Source organism: Podospora pseudocomata (genome assembly GCF_035222375.1).
Source record: "Podospora pseudocomata strain CBS 415.72m chromosome 2 map unlocalized CBS415.72m_2.2, whole genome shotgun sequence".
NCBI lineage: Eukaryota > Fungi > Ascomycota > Sordariomycetes > Sordariales > Podosporaceae > Podospora > Podospora pseudocomata.
This window is the reverse complement of record NW_026946366.1, coordinates 1,446,752-1,464,684: the sequence shown is the minus strand read 5'-3', so window position 1 is coordinate 1,464,684 and position 17,933 is coordinate 1,446,752. Positions and strand designations below refer to the sequence as shown.

Genomic DNA, 17,933 nt, shown 5'->3' with positions numbered 1-17,933 from the left:
AAGTAAACAGTCGCGAAAAACGAATGTCGTCGCCGAGATAGCGTCGTTCGGGAGGGGAGGGGGGGGAAAAAACAGAAATGAAGAAAAAGAGAACAACAACAAGAAAATAGAGTTGAGAATCTGGTGTTTCAAGTTTCCTCTTAACACCAAATGCTGCTGCGCCCTGCCCTGCTTGCGCGTTCGCCCGTCTGATCTGGCGTCTGATCCCGAGCTTCTGGTTGGCTATTGGCCCTGGGAATTCCAGGCGGCGGCTTGGTCAGTGCTGAGTGGGGCCACCCCTCCAATCGTTATTTTTAGTGAGAGGCGAGACGCGCTAAGCCCTGGGGTTGATGGAAAACTGCCGGGACCCTTGATCTTTGTGGGGCACCACTCTTTCCTCAATCTTCACCACTCTTCAATTTTCTACCACATGAAATCCTCCAGGTACTGTAGAATATAGAAAGCTCACTCCTTCTTCAAAGCATCATGCCCCCAATTCTTCAAACTCTTATAACTCCTCCCCTCTGCATCCTTCTTCGCCTCCCCCTCCTGCGCCAAATGCCGTTTGCAATAAGCCACCACTTTTCTCATATGGGGTATATCCCCCTCCTCATACCCCTGCGGATCCCTCTCCGGGTTTTTGCTCAACATCTCAACAATATATCTCCCGCTTTCGTGTCCTATGCTCTCCCCCGACCCATCATCTTTTGCCCAGCCGGAAGACGTGGAGGCAGAGGTTGTCAGCCCGTCTTCCAGTTCCGTGGCTGTCATGTTGACTAGTTCGTTGAATTCTCTGTTCACATCTGTCGTCAATGCATGTTGGCATAGGTAACAAGGGTGGTGATGGTGCATACCGGATGACGGTGGAAGTGTCTTTGACCATTTTGACTGTAGATATCGTGAACTTGGAGGTGCGGATGTGGATTTGAGCTGTGTTATGGAATGCAATATGAGTAGATAGCAGGTTGAGGCGAGGTCCCCACACTCCCTTTATCAAGCCATCACATCACCTCACTACACTAAACCAAGACACCAACGTCATTGACATGCCCGCCATTCATCATACATCATTGTTCACATTCTCTCACCACCCTCTTCAATGACCTCACACAGCTACATCAAAAACACTCATTTCTGGTATCAACCTAAACTAATACCTCAGGCTACCAGCCCTCACCTCAAGAAATAAAAGAAAAAACAGCCGATACCCTCGCTATCTACCCCCATGATACCTAGTTTCGCTGTGAAAACCAGGAGAAAAGAGGGCATATTAAACGCCAAACCATTAAACCCCCAACCCTAATTTTGTCCCCCCGCCCTATGCGCCGCCTTTAATGAACATAATACAGTAGCTATGAGAGCCTCCAAATCTTGAACCTCTCAGACAACAACAAGAGAAAAAATTTCACTCCATCCTCAAGCCTCTTAAATCCCCATCCCTCCTTTCATCTTGTCCAGTCATCTTCAATCTGTCAAAAAGGGCCAACTCCCTGTTATGTCGCGGTAACAAGAATAAAGGAACCGACAGATTAGACTAGACAACCCCTCGTCCCCTTTAATCTTCCGTTGAAAAATGAATGCAGATGCAAACCTGATTTTGACCCAGTTGTCAAGGTCAAAATGTGGTTCTTTTCGCCCTGTGACCGTGATGATAGTCCCTCCAGAATACCACGCCCCAAATGACTATGAAGAATGCAGAATATCCTCCCCAAAAACGCCAAACCCCCCCCCTGTTATGCGATATCGACCTGACCCAACCCAAACTCCATGTACGTCTGATGCATGTACCGCCGAGATGGAAAAGATGCTTGAGACCAAAGTCTACTACTCCCCCTTCACCTTGTGCTCCCTGCCAACCCTGACAATCAACTCAGAATAGGCGTTCTGGATCTGTTTCTTACTGCAATTGGCATTGTTGTCCATAAAGAGCTCAATCACTCCCACCTTGCTCAGCGTGGGCCTCTCTCTGACCAGAGCCTTGAGCTTCTCCTGCAGATCGGGGGACAGTGGCTGGTCAGATTTCTTCTTGCGCGTTCCAGCATTAAGAGCCTGGAACGCATCTGTGGGCGTGGTACAAGAGGCCTGTGTAGCAGACTGCTTTTTGGTCTTTGGACTCGAATCCGAACCGGATGACGATTTTGTCGCCTTCGCAGCTGCGCTCGACTTCTGGTTGCTTGTCTCAGATTTGGCCGGCTTGTAGGTCTCCCAGTAGGCGGCGGAGAAGGGGTCGACGCTGTGGTGATGTTCAAGTTTGTCTAGCAGCTGGTTAACAAGGCTCGGCGTGACCGGGGAAATGTGTGGTTGCTTACCAAGAATAAACTCCATCCTCAACTTGTACATCTTCGGCTCAGATGTGCCACGCTTGCGGTTTTCCCAGCACAGTCCGCTGCTCTCAGGCTCCATCCCCCCAGAAAACACCATCCGTGAGGGCCCCACGTCATTCTCATCGTCGAGGAAATCCGCCATGTCCTCATCCTCGTCTTCATCATCTTCATCATCCAAGGACTCAATGTCTTCGCCATCCTCTTCCTGCCACTCAGCCTCAGAATCGTAGTCATAGGCCAGAGGGAGGATGTCTGTCCGGATTGGGCGCCTGGCGAGCTTCTTGAGAGCACCAAGACCATTGGGGTAGTCGCTGATGGTCCCAATATAGGGCGGCCGCACATCCTCGGAGAACTTGATGGAGATGACTGGAACCTGATTCAGGAGCTCCTGCAGGTGGTTAGCTTGCTGAGAAGTCCGAGAATCAGATGATGAGACTTCAGCCATGATCTTCTTGACGCTTGGGAAAGTGCGGCCACGTTTGACCTTGAACGGAAGCTCAAGAACCTCCATGGCATTGAAGCGAGAGGAAGGGGTGTGCGTCCGAGTGCCGTTGATGTACTCGTCAAGAATCTTAGTCTGCACCTCCCGAGTCTCCTCATCCATCTGGACTGGCGCTGGCGCCAGCTTGACATGCTCCTTGAGATAGAAGTCCTTGAACATTCGTTGATAAGCAGACTGTCCGTTGGCTTGAGTCTTGGTGGGTGTCTCTGTCGAGGTCGTCGCATCACCGCTCTGAGATTTGACGGCTGGCTGGTCCTTCTTGGATGTGCTGGACTTCAAGCCGAACATGCTGGTAAGAGTCGCTTGGCTGCGAGCCTTCTTGGCCGCCTCCTCCTCCTTCTCCCGCTTCTTCCTCTCCTTCTCCTCCTTCTCCTGCTTCTTCTTGGCTAGCTCATCTTCCTTCTCCCGCTTCTTTGCCTCCTTCTCCGCCTGCTTCTGGCGCTTCAGTTCCTCGGCCTTGGCAGCTTCCTCAGCCTTCTTCTGCTTGGCAGCTTCCCTCTCCGCCTTCTTGGCCTCCTCCTCCGCCCTCTTGGCCGCCTTCTCTTCAGCACTCAGAACGGTACGCTTCCTCTTTTCGCCGGTTTTCTGCGTGGGATCGGTGCTAGCAGTGGACGGCCCATCGGCTGGCGCCTTGGTCAAGATGACTGGTGGGGGGCGGGAGGGCGTATTAGGAGCTGTTGTCTCCCGGTCGGGCGGGCTGCTCCCAGATGCTGTCAAGCCGGGAGGTATGAGCGGGGGCGAGCTCGGAGGAGAGTCGAGATCGTCATCGTTGGCCACCGAATCATCATTGGTGGTCTTGGGTGATTTGATCTTCTTCTTCGCGGGGCTGTCGTTATCGTTCTCCTCTGTTGAAAGGTCATTCGTCAGCACCCAGCATCGATATGTTGCTGCTACATCAAGCCAACACGTACTGTCACTTCCGGTGCAAGGCTTTGGCTTGGGTCTCTCCGACTCCAAAAAGTCCATCAGAGTCCTCTTCTTGTTCACAGACGCGGTCGGCTTGGGATCCTTGCTCGGATCCTGGGTGGTGGACTTCATTTTATCGGTAATGCTGGAGTCCAATGCCTTCGAATGGCTTTCTCTCTCTCTCTCGATCAGTAGGCGGTTCGGGATCACCCGGTCGGTCCAAGATGCTAATTACAGCAGAATGGTATGTAGTCGAATAGGTAAGAAGAAAGAAAGACGGGTGAAAAGTGCAAGGTTCAAATCATGGCCAGCGGTGAAGAATGCCGGGTATACGCTCGATGTTGAACTGATCAGTGGGAGAAAAGATGTTGAAAATGATTTCTCTAGAAGCCCGACCGCGAGTTGCAAGTTCAGATACAAATCGGGAGGTGGAGATGTGGTTGTTGAGAGGTTGAACTGAGCAAGCACTTGCGGGCCAATGATTGTCAAATTGCTTGAAGGCCCTGGTTTAGCCTGGGCAGAAACGCGTTCCGGTCGCGTGTCCTTAAATCAAGAGAGCGTGTTGGTAACGCGTCAAATTAGCGTAAGGTAAGTGTGTACTACCCCTACCCCTAGAGTGGCTTGGGCTGTGGCTGGACTTGAGTGTGCGGGAGCGGGTAGTGTGGCTGGTATCTTGGTCTGGGGGGAGGTTGAAGTTGAAGCCTGTCACTGAATATATATCTCTCTACGTCATGATCACTTGACTTTGAGCGGATTCACCTTCCCATTGTCTCTATTGACAAAGTACTGTACGCCTCTTCAACAATACAAAGTTCGGGGCATCCCGATGTTTTTCCTTTGGTGGTGAGGCCAGCGCTCTCAAAAGTTCGGCTATTGTAGATGGAACTGAGGGTCTTGGGCAGACGCCAAAGTCACGTATAATACCCCGTGGTATAGGATCGACTTCCAAGGAACTCATCACGACCAAAATCCGGAATAATAGCCGCCAAACCCCTCTGGCAAGGTTTATTAGCTATTGTCTCAGAAGGGGAACCGTTGCTCTGGTATATTCTGTCGTCATCGATTGATCTCCATAGCACCGATTAGCAGCCTACAACGTCACATGAAGAGGGGAAGTGTACACAAAACGTTAGGTATCCAAAAGAAATTCTTGATCCGGTGAAAATTTTGCTGAGGACCGAGTCCTGCTTTTTCCGGCCCTGGATTTGCTCCAAACCAAACTGTATACTATGCCACATGCCATGACCAGCATAAACAACAAACAGCGAGTGGCGGGTATGTTATGTTGAAACCAGAAGAAACCCATACTGAATCCATTGCGCTAACTATGCTTTGAGTGACGGCCCATGAACGATCGTTGCCCTTGAAAAAAGAGGGGTATTGGTGCGAAGCAAAAGTGAAAAAGAAACAAAACGCCAAAGACCCATCCATATTAACCCTCCATAGCATTTTCAATCGGGGTTGGCAATATACAAGCGGCCAGTCGTGAGAGTCATTGTTCTCTCGTCCACACTTCCTCGTCTCTTGAGCTCGTCTGGTGTTCTCAAACTCTTTTCGCGGGTCAACGAGGCATTTCTCGCACTGTTGTTGGCCACCTGTGCACTGTTTGCCTGGAGGTCAGGCACAGTGTCCAGTCGCTCGCCGCTGCTACCGCTGGCGAAGCTCTTTGCTTTCCCATAAGCCTCCTCGCTGGCGAATTGTTGCTCACCCTGCGTGTCCTCCACCAGTGATCCTGACCGCTCGGGGGTTCCGTGCGGGCTCCACCGAGTTCCTCCACCTTGTGTAACCTGACCGAGGCCTCCGGACGAGCGATACGGTGGTGCTGTTTTCCTGCTGCTGGTCGTGCTACTCCTGCTGGAACTACCTTGCCGGCGGTGATTGGATCTCTGAATGGTGGCTTCATCTTCGCTTTCTTCACCCTCCACCTCCGTAGCACTAAGACGTAAAGGAACACCGCCGACGACGTTGAAGTTGCTTCCTGGGGAGTATCCGATAACGGTGGGTTTTCCGTGGTGTCTGATCTTTGCCGCAACCTTTCCGCCGGCAGAGCTGAGCCCGGTCGAGGTCCGACCGGCACTCACGGGTCCGAGCGAAGGGCTGTTGTTGGCTCCGACCACCTCGGAGTTAGCCCGCACCTTGGCCATGCGTTGCTGGGCGAGAAGCCTGGCATCTTCCTGCTGAGCGCGGTCGCACCATACCGTAGCCTTTTGCTTTCGAAGGAGGGCCACATAGCCTCCTGGCTGCTGGGGAGAACCGGGTGCCCCGCCGGAACGGCTCGAGGTCGATCTCCTGATGTCCATGGAAGGGGAGTTTCTGTAAGGGGCACCGCCGCTGGAATTGGTGCTGAACGTATTTACACTGGGAGACCGGCGCTGATGCTGCACATGAGGTTGAGCCAGATGTGTTTGCGGGTAGTAATTGTTTGGAGGGGCGGCCGGCGATTGAAAGTGGGCGGGAAAGATGTTGGACGAGGTTGTGCGGGTCCTGGAATGGGAATAGGCAATGGCGCTCATCGCCGGATCCATGGGAGGGGCTCGCCGGCGAGCATATTCAGTTTCAAGCATTGTTCCGGCCGGTCGCGCATGCGACGCCTGAACAAGCATGCGCGCAAGGGCGAGTAGCGGAGAGCGTCGTCGAGGTCGAGAGGGACGATCGGTGCGGATATAAATGGCGTCGTTATCTCCAGGGAAACGGCAAGACTCGAATTGGTGGGTGTCGTAGGACTTTTAGCTTTCAAAATTGGTTGTCGTGACGGCCACGCCGAGGTTCACCAAGGGCGATTGGGCGGCCGCCGCTGAGAGAGTGGTGCTGCTAAGATGATAGCAACGGGCGGATGGCAATACTGATTGGCGCTTGTCTAGTGAAGCTTGAAGCTTTCCCGAGGTCGCGGAGCAAGTCGGGATCGAAGATCAACAAGGTGAGGAGGAGGACTGGAGATGTTTGTGTCGTGGAAATGGATGATGGGAGGGGGGGGAAGCGGGACGGGCGTGGTTCAAAAAGGTTGAGTTGAGTGACTTTGGAGCGGCCGAGACTTGGCGCTCCCACGTTGCATGCCCTGCGGAGACTGGGCAAGTGGTTCCTTGTCCGATGATGTTATGGTGTGGAGATGATCCGAGTGCCCGCGGCTGCGCTGCTCCGACTGACAAGGGCGGCCTGACAAGCTCCGGCAAAGCTTCCCTGCTGTTTGCTCACCACACTGATAAGAGATCCCCTTCCTTGATTCTTTGTCTTCCTCGAGATGATGCCGTCTTTCCTCGTCTCTCGTCGTCCTGTTTTTCTGTCCTTAATATCCAGCCTTTATTGAAGGATGAGCCGGACCACCATCCCACGTCCTGAAATCACGCCAAAGGGAGATTGCAATTGTGGAAATCGCAAGGGCCGCCGAAAATGACAAAACGCCGAGACCTGGCCCTGGACTAGGACCAAAAGTGGGCTTTGTGCCTCCCAGCACAGCTGAACAAGGCTCGAAAGAAAAAAATCTGAGGGAAAATGGTACTCTGAACCGGCATCTATCTTGCAGCGAGGAAGCACATACCGTCCACGGTGAACACCTCAGTGGCTTGCTTCCTCAATATCCCTCTGCAGCTGTCTATCAAAGAAGTTGCCGTTTTGGGTGTTGATATTGATGTTTGCTTCTCAGCTGGGCTTGAAGAACAGGTCTTGATGGTGGGGTTGATTGGTGGGGTGGGGTGGTCCACTGTTTGATGCGCTGCAGCCTGACTTCTTCTATCAACATCGAGATCTTTCACTCATCATCATAGTGGTGGGAGAAGGAAGCATTCATGTTTTTGTCGTCGAAAAGCAAGACAATTGCTGCAGAGTTGGCACACAATAGGCACACTGTCTCAGACTGCCGGCCACAGATGAGGGGGTATTTATGGCGTACTCACGAAACAACGTCAGAAACACTACTGGAGAGGCACAGAGGCACAGATTGCAACGTCGATATTACGGAACCAACATCACACACAATTACCATACATACATATGCCAACTGCAGATTCCATCACAGCGCCCAAACCCCACAAATCCTAATCGACGAAACGTTTCTTTCAGTGACCGAGTGCATGAAGGGATTCACCACCTCCGCGGCCGGACCGGGCGACCATGCTGACTGCTGTCGCTCACGGAAGAAGAGGCTGAGCTTCCGTGCTATACCGCATACTTGTTGGCTTCAGAGCGATTGGTTGCCGCGATCTCGCTCTCCTATTTGGGACATAGGAAGACCATATGCAATGCGAGCAGCGGCTTGCACCACAGCGGCCTAGCCGCTTCTTTGGCCTCTTCGCCATGCTGGCTTCCCAAAGGGGAACACTGTTGCTGCACGGCAGATACCTCGCCAGCTGACGGAAACACACATTGCGAAGAATCGGAGAAATTAGAGCGTGCCACGCACGAGGCAAGGCGTCTAGCGCATCCCACGATGCTGTGTATCAGCAGATTGCCTTTCTTTTGATGGAAAACGAGCACTGCCTACTGGACAAGCATAAGAGCTCCCCCCTCATCTATGATCAGGTAAATGTTTGTATCGCTACTACAAAAGCTGACCAATGAGATGGCTTTCCAGGCCCATGATGGTTGCATGCAAGCGAAGGACAGTGGTCTGTGCCCAGGGCATGTCGATGGCGGGGCTGTCCCTCCGTGGGAAACGGCCTTCTCATCCGATCGCGTAGGACCGGGGCGATCCCGGCGCGGGAGGGGAGCTTTTAACATGGGACGTTGGTGTCCTCGTGCCATTTCTTCCGTAGTCCGTTCGTTCTCGTGCCATTGAAAAGAAATCGGTGCGATATCGTATCCGCGCGGGCATATCCGGGCCAAGATTGTCGTGGTTAGCTAGTCTAGTGTAGTAGCACTCGTTCCTGCGGGAGCATCCTAACACAACAGCTACGAGCTCAGCCATGGCCTTCTTATATCTTTCCCCTTTACGCGGGAGCAGACTGGCTGTCGGGAACAGGCTTGTGAGAACCTGCGGGGTACCTAGCCAGGACCAGCCTTCCGGGCCTCGGTGGTTGTAAGGGATTCACCAAAAAGAGGTCGGCTGAGGGTTCGGGATGCCGGATATCCCCCAACCCAGTGTCTTGAATATCGATAGCTCGACAGGAATAGCTGAGACAATGGTTGGATTTGCCCAATGAATGGTGGTTCGCCGCTTCCGAGTCAGCTCCGGTTCTCAGGAACTGGATAAGCCGGCACCGCAATTCGAGCATCGTCAAACGACAGAATGCGATATCTTGTCGGCTGTGAGGTCAGATGAAGGTTCGACCAGATCCTATTTCCCCTCACTTCAAGTTATATCACACATGTCGTGACGTCGCGGAACGGCAAGGAGAGCATGTCAGTGGTTAGGAGTGGGTAGGGTAGCCCTGCCGGTGGGTCCGTCGCTCCCGGGGGTCTGTTTTCTCTAGGCTTGGCTTCAGGTACCGTACCGCAAGCGCACACCGCCGAGGCCGCTGTGGAAAAGATGAAAGAAAAACTGGGAAGGGACGCGATTGTTAGCAAAGAACCTTGGGCGCGGTTTGAGTGAGCTCTTCTCCATCTTCCCAAAAACTTGGAACTTGCACCCTCTTTGATCCAACGCTCGATGACATCCAATCTTTCTCTATCTCTGGGCGCATAACGGGAACCACCCCGTCCGTACCGTACGCTCGTTCCACTCCTAGGTATCCTCACCTACCGATTACCTTACCTACCTATTTTTTCTTAATCCTGCGTGTTGATCTCCATCCTGATCCCGCGACCCGCACGCTATGGTTGGCTTGACGTCATGAAGTAAGGAAAATCACCGCGATCAAATGGCGATGGCATCCCGGTACTGACAGCATGGCCAAGGTTCGCAAAAGAGCTTGAGCAGGACGCTGTTCCAGGTATGTACAAGATTCTTCATTTCCTTGGAGGTCGGCGTGAGGTGCAATTGGACCAACGAAGCGCGGCACATGCCGACCGAGACACACGTTGCTGGGTGATCGTCACGGAGCGGGACCCCCAGCGGCCCTGGACCAAACAACACGCGACGGACAACGCATTGTGGAGATATATCGCACATGGTAGACATAACTAAGCATTGTACTAATGCCGTGAGTGCCATGCAGAATGGCGCGTCAAGTATCTCAACTACAAGCAGGGCAAGAAGCATGTCAAGGCAGTCATCCGAGCCATCAACCGTGCAGCCGCCACGCCAACGCTGGCCAGGCGCGCAGAGGCCGATCAGCACCACTACAAGACTCCCTCTACCTACTTCAACATCGGCCACAACTTCACACCACCACCCCCGAAAGCGAACGATGATGGACTGCTTGGTGGAGAGCCGGATGAGACAGGAAAGGCCAAGGCGGTCAAGGTGGTAGCAACTCCACGGGACGATGAGCGATCAGGTCTGGCGAGGTCCCCAGGCAGTGAGGTTCAGTATGGTAGCTTTGGTCCGGTGCCATCTCGCTCGAGCTATCGGCATGACTTTGAGCTCCCTGCGCCGGCGATGAGAGTTCCATCCAGGACCAGTGAACACGGTGCCCCTTCTTCACCTCCCTTGAACCGACTCGCGTTGCACAGAAGCGCCTCCATGGTAGCTACGGTTCCGAGTGGCTATCAGACCCCCTCCAAGGTCAATCTGGGTGCAGATGGTACGCCTCGCCAACGCATGTCTCGGCTCTTCACGACCGGATCGACACACACGCGGAATGCGTCCAACAGATTTACTGGCGGGAACAAGATGGAAATCGGGATGCAAAATCTAGATTCCGTCCGATCTGCGGAACGTGACTTCTTCGCCTTTCTCGACAGCGAACTGGCCAAGATTGAGTCGTTTTACAAGGAGAAGGAGGATCAGGCCACCGAGCGGTTGATGGCACTGCGAGCACAGCTGCACGAAATGCGCAACAGGAGAACGGCCGAGATCACGGAAGCGAGGAAGAAGCGCGAGACAGGCCGGAATCGGAGTCCCAGTGATGACGACGCCGGTGAGCAGCAGGACAAGGACGGCAGTCGTGATTGGATCGCCCCCTTGAAGGGCAAGTTTTTTAAACCGGGGCCCAATTCGAAAGCCCTCCAGAAGATGACACAAACACCGGTCATGCACCCTCAAAACGTCGACGAAGGGCGGGACTACGTCCGGAGACCACCTGGAGACGACGTTCCCTACCGAAGCGCGAAGCGGAAACTCAAAGTGGCATTGCAAGAGTTCTACCGCGGCCTGGAGTTGCTCAAGTCCTACGCGCTGCTCAACCGGACTGCCTTTCGCAAACTCAACAAGAAGTATGACAAGGCGGTTAAGGCCCGCCCGTCATACCGATACATGAATGAGAAAGTGAACAAGTCCTGGTTTGTCAACAGCGACATTCTCGATGGACATATTCGGACTGTGGAGGATCTCTATGCCCGCTACTTTGAGCGTGGAAACCACAAGATCGCGGCTGGAAAGCTTCGAAACTTGAACAAGCGCGCCGGGGACTCCTCTGACAGCGCGTTCCGCAGCGGCATCACAATTGGACTCGGAGGTGTCTTTGCAGTTCAGGGGTTGATCTATGGAGCAGAGCTTTTGTTCAGCGAGGATGATGACCTCCGAACACAAACTGCATATCTGATGCAGCTGTACGGAGGGTATTTCCTCGTGCTTTTCCTCTTCATCCTGTTCACTCTTGACTGCCGCATGTGGACCAAGAACAAGGTCAACTATCCCTTCATCTTTGAGTTTGACCAACGAAACTTTTTGGACTGGAAGCAGGTGGCCGAGTTTCCTAGCTTCTTCTTTGCGCTCCTCGGCGTTTTCATGTGGCTCAACTTTTCGAGGTTGGGTGACTGGGAGGAGATGTACTTGTACTACCCGGTCGTTCTGATTTGCATTACCCTGGGCATCCTGTTTTTTCCGGCACCTATTCTTCACCACAAGGCCAGGAGGTGGTTCTTGTACTCGCATGTATGTTCCCCTCACTTTTTGTTTCTGGATGGCGAGCTGACTTGACCTTAGTATCGGCTTCTCCTTTCAGGTTTATACCCAGTCGAGTTTCGTGATTTCTTTCTGGGCGATATCTGGTGTTCGTTGACCTATGCCACCTGTGTAAGTTGCTACCATAACCGTGCACGGCTGGATGAAATACTGACTCTCGGGTTCAGAATATCGAACTGTTCTTTTGCCTCTACGCCAACTCCTGGTACGACCCAGAGCAGTGCAACTCGTCTCATTCCCGCCTCATGGGCTTCTTCGGCGCCCTGCCACCAATCTGGCGTGCCCTCCAGTGCATCAGGCGTTACTACGACACCAAAAACGTCTTTCCTCATCTGGTCAACTGCGGGAAATACACCATGACGATCCTCACCGCCGTGTTCCTGAGTCTTTACCGCATCGAAAACAGCCAAGCCAACTTGAGTCTCTTTATCACCTTTGGCACGGTCAACGCGATTTACTGCTCCATCTGGGATCTGTTTATGGATTTCTCACTCCTCCAAGCCGGCGCTCGGCAAAAGCTGCTCCGGAACATTACCGCCTTGCGTCCAGTCAGCATATACTACATCATCATGACCTTGGATCCTATCCTCCGCTTCTCCTGGATCTTTTATGCCATCTTCACCCACGACAGCCAGCACTCGACGATTGTTTCGTTTCTTGTCGCCTTTGCGGAGGTTTTCAGAAGGGGTATCTGGACCTTGCTCCGTGTGGAGAATGAGCACTGCGCCAACGTAGCGCAGTACAAAGCCTCCCGTGACACGCCCCTACCTTATCATTTGAATACCTCTACTTCCAGCGTGGAGGATACAACGCCCCCCGCCCAGCAGCAACAACAACCACCAGCTGGTCTGTTAGGTCCAGCTGCCATCAACCCTGCCACTCCGGGGGTTGATCAACAAGATCAGATCCGCCCGTTGGGCCAGCATCACAGAAAACCATCTACTATTCCCCCTCGCACACCGGCATCTCAGGTCCTCCATCGGACTCCTACCAATGTTGGAGGTGGTACTCCACAGAGCATTGCAGTTAGTGACACCCCTGCGGAGGAAAGTGGTCCGGCGGCGGCGTTTAGGAGACGGTATACAGACACTATTGGGAAGAAGTCGATTTTGCAGGCCATGGCGGAGGCGCACAAGCAGGACTTTGAGAAGAAGAGGTTGCCGTTGGGGTCGGAGCCGTCGTCCACGGCCAGACGGGGCAGCGCGAGACCTGATGAGGGGGATGATGAGGAGATTAAAAGTGAAGAAGAGGAGGAGGAAGATGACGATGAGGATGACGAGACGGGGAGTGTGGAGGAGGAGAGGATGAGGGTCAGGGAGGCGGAGGGGTTGGTGAATAGGGCCAGGGGGGTTAATGCGGGGAGTGAGAGTGATTAGTTGTGTGTGAGTGATACCCGTCGAGGGGGGTTGCATGACACTTATGTGTTTTTTTTTTTTGTTTTTTTTGCACGGTCTGAAACGGTTGGTTGCATGAAAGAGAGAGGGATAGATGGATGGATGCATCGTACCCGGGGTTGTTGGTTTCCTTGCACTGTTTGAACTTGGGAGCTGGAACTCACTCATTGGGAGCGTTGTAGAACTTTACAAAAGGGGAGCAAGCATCGTTTCATGTTTCATTGTTTCCAATACCAAAATTATTATTATTTCATCACTGCCATCCATCTTCTGTTGCTTTGCTACGTGCAAATGGCCATGCCATGTAGGAAGCCACCAAATGTGCCATTCTAGAATTGTTGAAATGGGTATCGGTGATGCAATATCGCTATCAAACCATCATTCGTACATGTTCTCCTCTCTCATTACACTCATATCCATCGCAAAAAAAATCTAAGGGCGCCACTCCTTGTCAACCTTCTCCCAGTTGTCCAGGAAGCCCTTGTAAAACTTGAGACCGAGGCCGGGATCCAAGCTACCGGTAGTAGCGCGGATGCTGTGCATGCTCAGCTGTGGGATACCGACATCGGCAGCCTTGCACCCCATGGCGCTGCTCAGCATTGGGCCGACGGTGCCGCCTGATCTGCTGTCGTTGCGGATCATGTGGCGCTGGTTGACGGTGCCAGCCAGAGTGGCGATTCTGTCCAGAATGGCCATCGACACACTGTCGGTGGTCATGTGGGCAGAGGCGTCAACGCAGAGGGCAACGCCGACGTTGAGACGTGGCGAGTGCTCGGCGAGGTTGGTCTGGGTGAAGTTGGGGTGGGCGGCGTGGGTGACGTCGGAGGAGACGAGGAACGAGTTGGCAAAGGTTTGACCCATGAGGCCTGGGCCAAAGGGAGTCTTGCCATCTCTGGCAGCGAGGGACTCGACGGCGCGCTCGACTGTCAGAGGGAGGAAGTTGCCACGAGCACCTTGGCGGAGCAGAGAGCCAATTTCCTCATCGTCGAAGAGAGCGACGAGCTTGATGATGCCCTCCTCCTCCTCCTGTTTGGCGTGGAGAAGAGCCATGAAGGCGGCCCAGGAGCAGAGCTTGTCGTCGATGCGACCGGCAAAAATGAATTCCTTGTCCATGCCGCCGACTTGGGCCGGCTGGGAGTCGTAAAGCTCGAGCTCCCAGTTGAGGATTGTGCTATAGTCTTGGACGCCAATTTGCGAAGCGATGAGCTTGACAAGCTTGGGAGGCTGGGTAGCGGCAAAGGAACCAACGCCGCCGAGAGGGGGTTCAGACGAGGTGGTCGAGGCACCACGAACGTCGCTGTTGTCGAGACCAATGATTGGAACGGTTTCGGTTTCGCGGTTATTGTGGCCCATCATGCCGATTCCAAAGTGAGGAGCGAGAGTAGGGATACGAGCAACTGGTGATACTTGGTTAGTCTTTGCATATTCGAGGTACGGAGTGTTGATCAAAGAACCTACTTGGCCAGTCAAGCTTGGCGAGCTTCACCGTTGTCTTGCCAGTGTCGGGGTCTCTGACGATGACACGGCCACCAATGCTCAGGTCTCTGTCCCACCAAGTCTCGTTCAAAGCACCGGCATATTGCGCGACACCCAATTGAACGTATCCATTGTTTCCTGGCTTCGTGCTTGTAGGCTTGAGGCGGGCGGTAAGAGCGTCGATGTGGCCAGCAATCATCGCAGCACCATTCCCGGGCTTGTAGGCCTTGCCGACAGCGAAGGCGATGATGGAGCTGCCATTGCGGGTAACATAGTACTTTCCACCAGGCTCCAGCTTGCCAATCCAGCTATCGCGATGGGAAAGCTCCTTGTAACCAGCCTTTGCGAGCTTCTCCTTGAAGTAGCCGACGGCATGGAAGACTGTGGGGTTCTCGGTCATGAACTCGCAGTATGGTTTGGTGAAGGCCTCGGGCTTAAGCTCTTTGGCGTCGACCTTGTTGAGACCATCATTGGCGACAGGAGAGGCGCGCGAGGCCATCATCGCCTGCTCCATGGCCATGGAACGGATGGAGAGGTTGGAATCGCGGGCCCGGATGAAGGCAGGAGTGTGACGAGTCATGGTGACGGCGATAGCGCAATCGAGGAGGGTGAGGATGAATGAAAGTTGAGCTTGTGGCGGAAGTGGTGAAAGTAGTTGAGGGAGGGAAACAGGATGACTGGTTGCGGCCGAGCTTAAGGTTGGTCTGGCGGGTGGCTTATCCGATCCATGTCCGGGCGACGGCGGCGGCGGCGGCGGCGGGTGGTCTCGTGCCTGGTCCCTTATCTTATCGCAGCGGTACGCTGTCAAAAACTGCCGTTGCTTTGGCGACAATCGGGTGCCTGGCAGCTGTCCTCGGGACCAGCCGCAGTGATCTTTAGAGCACACATGACCTCTTCAGCAATCTATCTATTGGTAATAGCAATGAGTTGTACAGTTCCTCTCGAGTTCAGACTCGTCGAATCGCCCACCGCTTCCTCGTGGCCGTCTCCAAGCGGTTCGGCATGGGGAGAAAGACATCCACCTCGAGCTTGCCAAGATTCCCAATGGATGCAAGATCTCTTGGCGCGCAGCTTGCTGTCGTCACTTGTGGAGGTGTGGGGGTACGGTACCGATAGGAATCTTGAAGAGGATCAGATATCTTAGCATGTCGAACTTCTCTCCTGTTTCACCGTCACAGTGAGTCTTGCTCAACGGCTTCAAACTCGTAGTGTTTTGCTTTATCACGTCTAGTCTCCGTTGATTGGCTCTCTCTTTGCAAGGCAAACGCTCACTTGCCTTGCCTCGGCTGAGCATGACGATTACACCCTCAGACCTCGCAACTGCACTGCCACCTGCCTACCTAGGTTCTTGCTCGGTATAGAATTTCTAGACGTTAACTCTGTACTTTTCTGGTATTCAATAGCCAAATACAGTCTTTCAGCCAGCTGGCCGTGGCGCAACTCTTCGCTTCTCACCTAACGATTCTCTGAACACACCATAGAATGTCGCTCCTGTCTTCCCTTCTCAACCCTGTTCCCGGGTTTCCCGAGTACACCGGCGCCTACAGGGTCGGCACTGTAGATGTCGAAATTCCCATATCGAAGCTGCCAGCCGGCAAAAAACCCGAAGGTGCCGCAGACGTTCACACAGTTCTATTCAGAATATTTTACCCGACGGTAGCTGAGGCTCAGGGAAAATACATCAGTTGGCTTCCCGCGCCTCAAAGGCTTCACATAGAGGCCTATGCCCAGTTTCTGGGCCTCGGCTCGAAAACTGCGTCTGTTCTCTCGTAAGTTCTTTTAAAGGGTTGCATCTGGAAATATCACTAAACCCTTGAACAGATTTCTACCCCGACATCTTCACTGGACCACCATCCCAGCCATCAAGAATGCTCCTTTGCTGCCTCCCCCAGCTGAGCATTCCAGCTCAAGATGGCCAACCATGATATTTTCACACGGCCTAGGAGGTAACCGCAATGCCTACAGCCATCTCGCCGGCTCCCTAGCCTCCCACGGAGTAGTCGTCATCTGCCCCGAACATCGCGACCAGAGCGCAGCTCTCACCCTCATCCGCGACCCCCAAACGCCCAAAAAGGCCACCCCCCTCGCCTACCTACGAATCCCGCACAACCAAACCCCTGAGATCTGGGCCCAGCGCGACTCCCAACTCCGCATCCGCCTCTGGGAACTCGATATGATCTTTGAAGCCATCCTCGCCATCGACCGCAACGACAACAAAGTCATCGCCTCCAACCTCAACACCAGCACCCCTGTTTCGGCCCTCTTTGCCTTGCACAACAAACTCGACATCTTGGACCCCGGCAAAGTGATCTTTGCGGGCCACTCGTTTGGTTCCTCGACCATGGTCCAGTTCCTCAAATCAGTCTTTTATTCGTCCCATCCTGCTCTGGAGTCTTTTGAGGAGGGCAGGTTGTTCACCCCGCGGCCTGGCTCGGCTATCATGTCACAAATCAACGGTTTGAACCCGGCTGTCTTGCTGGATATGTGGTGTTTCCCTCTTTTATCGGCCGCGTCCGACAAGCTGTATCGTCTCCCGCTGCCGTGCTATTCTGTGTCTCAAGAACAGCAAAAGATGTCGAAGATTCTCGCGGTGGAATCAGATCAGTTCTTCAAATGGGGGACGCACCTGCACCGCACGGCGAAGGTTTTGTCTGCTGATCCGACCGCGGAGGTTGTGAAGGAGTCGCCTGACCACCCGGCGCCGTATTTGTTTTATGTAGAGAAATCTGCACATTTGAGTCAGTCGGATTTTGCGGTTTTGTTTCCTTGGTTGACGAATAAGGCTTTCGGGTCGGAGACGCCCGAGGTGGTGTTGAGTTTGAATGTGAGGGCTGCGGTGCAGTTTTTGAGGGGGAATGGGGTTGTGGTTGGGGAGTCGAGGTTGGAGAGGGAGAGGGGGGATGTGCTGGGGAGGGGGGTGGAGGTGGCGAAGTGGAGGTGGGTTGATGTGGTGGGGATGGGGAGGAGGGTGTATCCGAGTGAGATTGAGATGAGGAGGGAGGAGAGGGGTGAGGAGGAGGTGGAGGAGTCGAGGAGGGAGGAGAAGGGGATGGGTGGGGAGATGGAGCCTGGGGTTGGGGAAGAGGATAAAATGAAGGAGAATGGGGTCACGGGTGGGGAGAGGTTGTAGGTGCTGGGAGATGGGATAGAGGTATATTGGTGTATAGACTTGGAGGTGGGCTGCGCTGGAGTTCACAGAGGGGAATTATTAAACTGGCGACATGCTGACGACTATTGTTTAGAATATTGATTTGTTATATTAGGGTATGTCAACAGTGCCATTGCCTGGCCTATGCTCGAAGAATGCAAAACTATCATCAACAAGGGGTATCATCCAAACCTCCCAAACAAAAGAAATCGCTCCTACAGCAAAACGAATGAAAGCATTCAAAACCACCCGCTGAACCTGTTTC

General features: G+C 53.5%; 6 protein-coding genes across 6 annotated transcripts; 2 read left to right on the top strand and 4 right to left on the bottom strand.

Moving 5' to 3' along the window:
• Positions 1-444: 444 nt before the first annotated feature.
• QC762_208800 (uncharacterized protein) lies at positions 445-1,140 on the bottom strand (the record flags this gene model as incomplete). The annotated part of the gene is made up of 2 exons (XM_062887786.1): positions 834-1,140; positions 445-772 (listed from the first exon to the last, which is right to left on the bottom strand). The coding sequence occupies exons 1-2, from the start codon at positions 860-862 to the stop codon at positions 445-447; spliced, it is 357 nt and encodes a 118-aa protein (XP_062745956.1). The 5' UTR covers positions 863-1,140.
• A 74-nt stretch (positions 1,141-1,214) lies between these two features.
• Positions 1,215-4,395, bottom strand: QC762_208810 (uncharacterized protein). Its single transcript, XM_062887787.1, has 3 exons — positions 3,717-4,395; positions 2,289-3,650; positions 1,215-2,234 (listed from the first exon to the last, which is right to left on the bottom strand). The coding sequence occupies exons 1-3, from the start codon at positions 3,841-3,843 to the stop codon at positions 1,804-1,806; spliced, it is 1,920 nt and encodes a 639-aa protein (XP_062745955.1). The 5' UTR covers positions 3,844-4,395; the 3' UTR covers positions 1,215-1,803.
• Positions 4,396-4,866: 471 nt separating this feature from the next.
• Positions 4,867-13,026, top strand: SYG1 (Xenotropic and polytropic retrovirus receptor 1; the record flags this gene model as incomplete). Its single annotated transcript, XM_062887789.1, has 5 exons — positions 4,867-9,480; positions 9,541-9,575; positions 9,801-11,620; positions 11,672-11,761; positions 11,818-13,026. The coding sequence occupies exons 1-5, from the start codon at positions 9,476-9,478 to the stop codon at positions 13,024-13,026; spliced, it is 3,159 nt and encodes a 1,052-aa protein (XP_062745953.1). The 5' UTR covers positions 4,867-9,475.
• QC762_208820 (uncharacterized protein) lies at positions 5,163-6,314 on the bottom strand (the record flags this gene model as incomplete). Its single annotated transcript, XM_062887788.1, has 1 exon — positions 5,163-6,314. One exon carries the CDS (start codon positions 6,312-6,314, stop codon positions 5,163-5,165), a length of 1,152 nt encoding a protein of 383 aa, XP_062745954.1.
• Positions 13,027-13,270: 244 nt separating the features above from the next.
• Positions 13,271-15,604, bottom strand: LAP4 (vacuolar aminopeptidase 1). The gene is made up of 2 exons (XM_062887790.1): positions 14,503-15,604; positions 13,271-14,441 (listed from the first exon to the last, which is right to left on the bottom strand). The coding sequence occupies exons 1-2, from the start codon at positions 15,098-15,100 to the stop codon at positions 13,477-13,479; spliced, it is 1,563 nt and encodes a 520-aa protein (XP_062745952.1). The 5' UTR covers positions 15,101-15,604; the 3' UTR covers positions 13,271-13,476.
• Positions 14,735-17,650, top strand: QC762_208850 (uncharacterized protein; the record flags this gene model as incomplete). Its single annotated transcript, XM_062887791.1, has 2 exons — positions 14,735-16,289; positions 16,342-17,650. Exons 1-2 carry the CDS (start codon positions 16,003-16,005, stop codon positions 17,648-17,650), a joined length of 1,596 nt encoding a protein of 531 aa, XP_062745951.1. The 5' UTR covers positions 14,735-16,002.
• Between the last annotated feature and the right edge of the window lie 283 nt (positions 17,651-17,933).